The sequence below is a fragment of the Pistacia vera genome, unplaced genomic scaffold (assembly GCF_008641045.1).
Source record: "Pistacia vera cultivar Batoury unplaced genomic scaffold, PisVer_v2 Contig217, whole genome shotgun sequence".
Taxonomy (NCBI): domain Eukaryota; kingdom Viridiplantae; phylum Streptophyta; class Magnoliopsida; order Sapindales; family Anacardiaceae; genus Pistacia; species Pistacia vera.
In genome coordinates this window covers 429,265-436,925 of record NW_022196021.1, presented here as the reverse complement: position 1 = coordinate 436,925, position 7,661 = coordinate 429,265, and the positions used below count along the sequence as shown (strand labels likewise).

At 37.9% G+C, this 7,661-nt stretch overlaps 1 protein-coding gene across 1 annotated transcript; it reads left to right on the top strand.

The window, feature by feature from the left end:
• Nucleotides 1–1,569: 1,569 nt before the first annotated feature.
• Nucleotides 1,570–2,505, top strand: LOC116130020. Its single transcript, XM_031415770.1, has one exon. The coding sequence runs from the start codon at nt 1,570–1,572 to the stop codon at nt 2,503–2,505; it is 936 nt and encodes a 311-aa protein (XP_031271630.1).
• The last annotated feature ends 5,156 nt before the right edge of the window (nt 2,506–7,661 follow it).

The following is a 7,661-nucleotide window of genomic DNA, read 5'->3' as shown; positions in this document are numbered from 1 at the left end:
AACTCCTGTTCTTGCTTCTTGCAAATTTCATGTTATTTCTATTCCTCTTAACCTCCATAGCTATCAACCTTCGTTTCACTGCTCATCCAAATCCAATCACGGTTCGGTCTGGCTACTTCTCAGCTCGCTTGACTTTCTCTTTGCTTGCTTCAATCTTGTTACCACCACCACTCTTCTGGGTTGTATACTTCGTTATAATAATCTCATTTCCCTGGCATGGCATGCTGTGGAATCTTCTCAAATACATTTTTAAATGGTTTGTCATCAGCCTACAGTCATGTTCTACTCTCGTCATCACGTGCAGTACCCTACAACAAGAGGCAACACCAGCTCCAGGAATTGCAGTTAAACTGAAGGCAACCCAATGCAAAATTTAGCCAGTCGGGAGCATGACGCTATGACCTTGTAGTTTGATTGTTATAATGATTTAAATTGCTTGCAAAGAGTTCAAATAATATCTGTATGCTTTATACATATACATGTTGGTATATAATTAGTCCCTTATCACCATTGATCTTAGACCCAACTTTCGCCGGCGGGGGGGGGGGGGGGGGGGGGGGGCGCTCAATTTTAAAACATAAAAAATGAGAAACTTAAGATAAGAAGCCGGGCTCTCACACTGTTTATCCGCCATAATTCTCTATTGGTAACTAATAGAAGTTAAAATAACATTAAAAAAAAAAAAATTATATAAACAAAACTAAACATTAAAAATCCTTAAAAATTCAGGATGATTGAACTAATTAGGAGAAGATTGCTATTCTATACGTTACTTGCAATAATTTTGTATTAATACATGTTGAAGAGAAATTTTAGCCTAATCGATATTTGATAATATCCAAGTAAAAACTAACATAAACGTCTTATTTGATTTAAGTTCTAGTAATTTCTTAGATATATGTTAAATTTTCCATTTAAACAATATAATTAATAACAGTATTCCAAAATACAAAACTTTTAGAAAAAAAAAAGAAAAGAAAAAAAGAAGATTAAGAAGAAAGAGAAAGGAACTAATAAAGTTTTGAATTATTATTCATATTTCAAAAAGATTTTGAGGACCGTTATTATTTTTTATTCCATTTGACCAATTATTCCTAAACTTTAGCAAGGAGTTTTACTATCTATTAGAGTTAGCATTATCCTTGACTTCTTTGGAAAATTCATAAGCCTTATCTTTCTCCTATCTTTCCTCAATCACAATGTTATTATAACGTTATACTAAAAAGAGTAGTATCCCTGACTTCTTCACGAGCCTTATCTTTCTCCTATCTTTACTCAATCATAACATTATTGAAACGTTATAATAAAAGAGTTATTTGCTCTTCACAATGAGATAAGTTATCAGTCTTCCCCTCTGTACTTCTTCTCTAGGTTAATTAAAATCTCTTATTGTTCTGTGTACCTGAAATTATTATTATTTCAGAAGAACCTGTTAAATCTTAGGGGATTTTCGCATTCTTAAAATATTTATTGTGGCGAAATAATCCTTAAGGACGGTGTTTATAACAGGTCTCAGGTTTTCTAATTTTACCTTGTTTTCTGAATTATTTTACAATAATCTTAAGGATTATGGAGTCTACTCTCAACAACAACTCTCCAGCTATTACCGCCAGCAATTCTTCTGCCGCTTCTATTAACAATCCTATAGCTACAACCTCTGGCAACAACTCCTCCTTTGCTAGCCTTTATGGAGTGTCCCATTCAGTTGCCTCTGCTGTTCCAGTAGTCGCCACTGTCTCATATGCCAAACCTTTTCCTAATATCTCCAAAATTGAAATGTTTGGAGGACAAAATTTTAAAAGATGGCAAGAACGCATTCTTTTGATCCTTGACATGTTCGGTGTAGCTGCTACTCTCACATATCCTAAACCTGGATCGTCTACTGATCCAAAACATTTGGAAATCTGGACTCATGCTGACAAGGTATGTAGGCATACTATCAGTAGCACCTTAGCTAATGACTTGTTTGATATCTATTGCCCCTATAAAGAAGCCAAGGATATATGGGATTCAATGAAACTAAAACACATTGCTAAGGATGCTGGGAAGCAAAAATTTGTTATTGACAACTTCTATAGGTGGGAGATGACGGATGACAAGGATATCAAGATGCAAATCAATGAATACCACAAACTTCTGGAAGATCTCAAGGCTGAAAACATCAATTTGCAAGATGAGTTTATTGCAGGATTGTTGATTGAAAAGCTGCCAAGATCTTGGAAGGATTACAAGCAACAACTCAAACATAAGCACAAGCAATTGTCACTTGCAAATTTGACCACCCACGTCATAATTGAGGACACCAATAGAAAGGAACTCAAAGTTGCAGAATCAAAGGAGATGGCTTCAAAAGTACACTTGGTGCAAGATAAATTTCACAAGCAAAATAAGAGGTATAATAACAAAAAACCTGATTACAAGCCTAAAACTACTAACTCCATCTCAATAAGAAGGGAAATTGTTTTGTTTGTGGAAAGCCAGGTCATCATGCACCTCAATGCATAAAGAGAATGAGAAATGACAATCCTCCTAAGCCAAAGGCAAATTTGGTTAAAAGAGATGATGCTATAATTGCGGTGGTCATTTCTCAGCCTTATGTTGTGGCCAATGCGAAAGAATGGGTGGTGGACTCTGGTGCTACTAGGCATATTTGTGCAAACAAAGATGTTTTTACCTCCTACACTCCTACAAGGGATGGAGAAGAACATGTATATCTTGGAGATTCTCGAATTGCTAATGTTCTTGGCAAAGGTAAAATTCTTCTCAATCTCACATCCGGCAAGACTTTGGCCCTCAATGAGGTGCTTCACATGCCTAATATTAGAGCAAATTTAATTTATGTGGCTCTATCAGGAAAGGTTGGGGTTAAAGTGTCATTCGAATATGATAAAATTGTAATGACAAAGAATAATGTTTTTGTGGGCAAAGGTTATTGTAACTAGGGACTTTTTGTACTCAATGTTTCTAAAATTAAGAATGGAAATGCATCTTCTTCTGCTTACTTGATTGATTCTATTGATATGTGGCATGCTAGATTAGGACATGTTAGTATTTCTTATATTAACAAAATGCAACATCTTGGTTTAATTTCTGGTATTAGTAATACATGCTTGAATAAATGTGAGGTATGTGTTGAATCTAAATTAGCTAAGAAATCTTGCCTCTCTATACAAAGAGAAACTGCATTGCTTAATTTAATCCATACTGACCTAGGAGATTTGAAACAAACGATGACTAGAGGTGGTAAAAAGTATTATGTGACTTTTATTGATGATTTTTCTAGGTTCACTAAGGTATATTTGCTTAGAAATAAAGATAAGGCTTTTGACATGTTTCTTTTATATAAAGCTGAAGTAGAAAATCAATTAGATAGAAAGATTAAAAGGGTAAGATCAGATAGAGGAGGTGAATATGTCTTGTTTAATGGATTTTGTGAAAAGGAAGCAATAATACATGAAATTACTCCCCCTTATTCACCTGAATTTAATGCAATAGCAGAAAGGAAAAATAGGACCTTGAAAGAAATGATGAATGCTTTGCTTGTTAGTTCTTCTGCACCTAATAATCTTTGGGGTTAGGCTTTATTATCTGCATGTCATTTACAAAATAGAATTCCTTATAAGAAAATTGGTAAGACACCATATGAGTTATGGAAGGGATATACACCAAATCTAAAATATTTGAATGTGTGAGGGTGTCTTGCTAAGGTAAGGCTTCCTGTCCCTAAGAAAAGGAAAATAGGTTCTAAGATATCTAATTGCATGTTTATTGGTTATGCTAAGCATAGTGCTGCTTATAGATTTCTTGATTGCAATACTATAATCGAGATAAAGAATGCTGAATTCTTTGAACATGTTTTTCCTTTAAAATCTAAGAACATTTCTCATGCACCTGTACAAAATGTTATTGAAAACCTTTCTAAAGATTTGAGAAAAAGCAAAAGACAAAGAAAAGAAACTTCATTTGGAAATGATTTTTATTCATATTTTGTTGAAAATGATCCATTAACTTATTATGATGCCATTACTTCCTCTAATGCTCTATTTTGGAAAAAAGCTATTGAAACTGAAATGGATTCCATTACACATAATAATACTTGGGTTTTGGTACATTTACCTGCAGGAGCTAAACCTATTGGTTGCAAATAGATTTTTAAAAAGAAATACAACCCTGATGGATCAATTGAAAAATATAAAGCAAGATTGGTTGCAAAAGGTTTTACTCAAAAACAAAATGTTGACTATTTTGATACCTATGCTCCTGTGACTAGAATTTCTTCCATTAGAGTTTTAATTGTTGTAGCTTCAATCCATAAACTTTTTAATTGCCAAATGGATGTTAAAATAGCTTTTTTGAATGGTGATTTGGAAGAAGAGATTTATATGGTGCAACCTGAGGGTTGTGTTGCTTCTGGAGAAGAAAATAAAGTTTGCAAACTTTTTAAATCCTTATATGGTTTAAAACAAGCACCAAAACAGTGGCATGAGAAATTTGATCAAGTTTTGATCTGTGATGGCTTTTCTTCTGCTGAAGTTGATAAATGTGTGTATACAAAACTTGTAAATGATGAGTGCGTAATTATTTGTTTATATGTGGATGACATGCTCATTTTTGGTACTTGTCATGATATAGTGCACTAAACAAAATGTTTTCTTGCCTCAAAATTTGATATGAAGGACATGGGTGAAGCAAGTGTGATTTTGGGTGTTAAAATCATAAGGAAGGGTGATAGTATAATGCTATCACAAGGACATTATGTTGAGAAACTTCTTAAGATGTTTGGACATTTCGATGTCTTACCAGTTAGTACCCCTTATGATTAGGGATGAGAAATGAGTCGAGCAGTTCGCGAGCTACTCGAGCTTGGCTAATGAAAAGCTCGAGCTCGACTCAATGTCAATCGAGTCGAGCTCGAGCTTGAGTGGCTCGTTTAAGGGGTTGAGGCGACTTCGATCAGGGCGAAGCTCGGCTTGATAGGCTTGCAAGCCTCATCGCACTCGGAAGGGCAAATTGCAAGTTTTGTAACTTTTTTTAATTTTCAAGTTTTTAAAATGACAAACAGCCCCCTTCTCACAACAAACTCGAAAGCTCAAGTACCTACCCATTCTCGCGAGCTCGAGCTCGAGCCCAAATATTCGAGCTCGGCTCGAACTCGACACTATTCATCACAAACTGAGCTCAAGTGTCCAAATACTCAATTCGGCTTGGCTCATATACACCCCTATTTATGATTCCGAAATGAAATCGGCAATAACCTGCCCTTTGATGGTTGGTTTTGGTTTGTAATGCAGGTCGAACTGACTTAGTTTCATTGCCCATTTGAGTAACTTACTCGACACCTTTGGCTTCTGAAGAATCTGCCTGAGCGGGTAATTGGTCAAAACATGGATTGTGTGGGCAGGGAAGTAGGGTCGCAGCTTTTCTGGAGGCGATCAGTGGGGCATAAGCTAATCGCTCCATTTCTGGATAATATATATCGGCGTCCAACGGTTGCTTGCTCGTGTAATATACTGGCCATTGAACTCTACTTTCCTCCTGAATGAGAGCTACACTGATTGCATGTTGAGAGACGGACAGGTACAGAAGTAGAATTTCCTCGTGGAGAGGCTTGGACAAGACATGTGGCTTTCCGAGGTGCTCTTTTATGTTCTGAAAAGTCTGCTCGCACTCCGGAGTCCATTCGAACCTTTTGTTGGCCCTGAGTATATTAAAAAATGGCAAGCAGCGATCTGTTGCCCTTGATATGAAACAATTGAGAGTCGCTATTCTCCTATTTAGACTCTAAACCTATTTTTGGTTGGTCGGACTTTTCATATCAAAGAAGCTTCGATCTTCTCGAGGTTGATTTTTATTCCCTTTTGGTTAACCATATACCCAGGAAACTTTCTCGAGAATACTTCGAATGAACATTTGAGAGGATTGAGCTTCATTCTATACGTTCGGAGTACGCTGAACATCTCAGTGAGATGTGCTATATAATATGAAGCAACATGCGACTTGACTAGCATGTCATCAACATAGATTTCCATCGATTTTTCGATCTGCTCGGAAAACATACAATTAACCAACCGTTGATAAGTTGCCCTAGCGTTTTTTAAGCCGAAAGGCATGACCTTGTAACAATACAGCCCCTAATCTGTAACGAACGAGGTATGCTCTTCGTCCGACGCGTACATCAAAATCTGATTATATCCCGAGTAGACATCCATAAAACTCAGCAGCTCGTATCCAGAGGTGGCATAGATGAGCTGGTCGATTCTTGGCAAGGGAAAACTGTCATTCAGACAAGCTTTGTTGAGGTCAGTGAAGTCAACACAGGTTCACCATTTGCCATTATTAGGCTTCTTTACCAAGATCGGATTTGCAACCCAGCTCGGGTGAAGCGTTTCTCGAATGAATCTATTAAAAAAGAGCTTATCTACCTTGATTTTCAAGGCAGCATAACGCTTAGGGTCCATTGCTCTTCTCTTCTGGTGAACCAGCTTGACCGCACTGTCAATACTTAGTGCATGACATATGACATTTGGGTTGATCCCGATCATGTCAGCAGGAGTCAATGTGAAGACGTCGACATTCTCTCTGAGGAAGCTTGTCAAGTCTTTGGCGAGCTGAGGGTTGAGATTACTCTCAATTCTCAACACTCGGGTTAACTCATTTTGATCGATTGATACCTCAGATAAGTCATCAACTAGCCCACTGTGAGGGCACTCTTGGATGCTAGGATCCATGTTATCCTCTATCGGGCTGGGCTGTGGCTCAATCCTGTTGATTGCCATTGCTTGTTTAGGGACGCCAACTAGCCTTCTGTTTCCCTTGCACTGCTCTTACGTAGTAGTCGCAAGATTCGCATTGAGATCCGTTTACTTCCCTATCCCCATCGGGGTGGAAAACTTTATTTTTAGATTGTAAATGGAGGTGATTGCCTTGAAATTTCTTAGTAGAGGTCATCCCAAAATTCCATTGAAGGCGAACGGACATTCTACCACTAGAAATTTCATTATTTTGGTCACTTCGTCGATTTCTCCCAATGTGATCGGGAGTGAGATCGTTCCCCTAGGAATTAGATGATCCCCAGTAAAACCATAAAGTGGGATGGAGGCAGGCTTCAGGTTTGCCTTGTCTAGTTGTATTTTCTCGAAAGCTTGCTGAAACAGGATATTCACGACGCTTGCATTATCCACCAACATCCTGTGGACTTTGCATTGGCCTATTTCAGGTGCGATGACGAGGGCATCCTTATGGGGATGATGCAATTGCACTCTATCTTTCTCAGAGATGATGATCTCCTCCTCCTTGCAAACCTTAGTGGGTCGCAGCGTCTTGCTCATTACACTCATGGGATCATGACGAGCTTCCCGAGCATACCTTTCTTGGGCACCTCAAGAATTCCACACGAGGTGTGGTTCTCCGAAGATAATCCCTACACAATAGAGTCCCTTGCGACTGCAACACTTTTTCCATGGTTCCTTTTGATCTTTCTCTCGAACAGTAGTCAAGCCATCAATATATTCTTTAAAGTGCCTCTACTTGATGAGGTCTTCGATTGCCTGCTTGAGAGCCCGAAACTCATCGGTGTGATGCCTATTATCGCTATGATAGTGACAGTACTTTTTATTGTTTCTGGCTGAGGGGGGATTCTTCATGGGCTCTGGCTCTCCGAG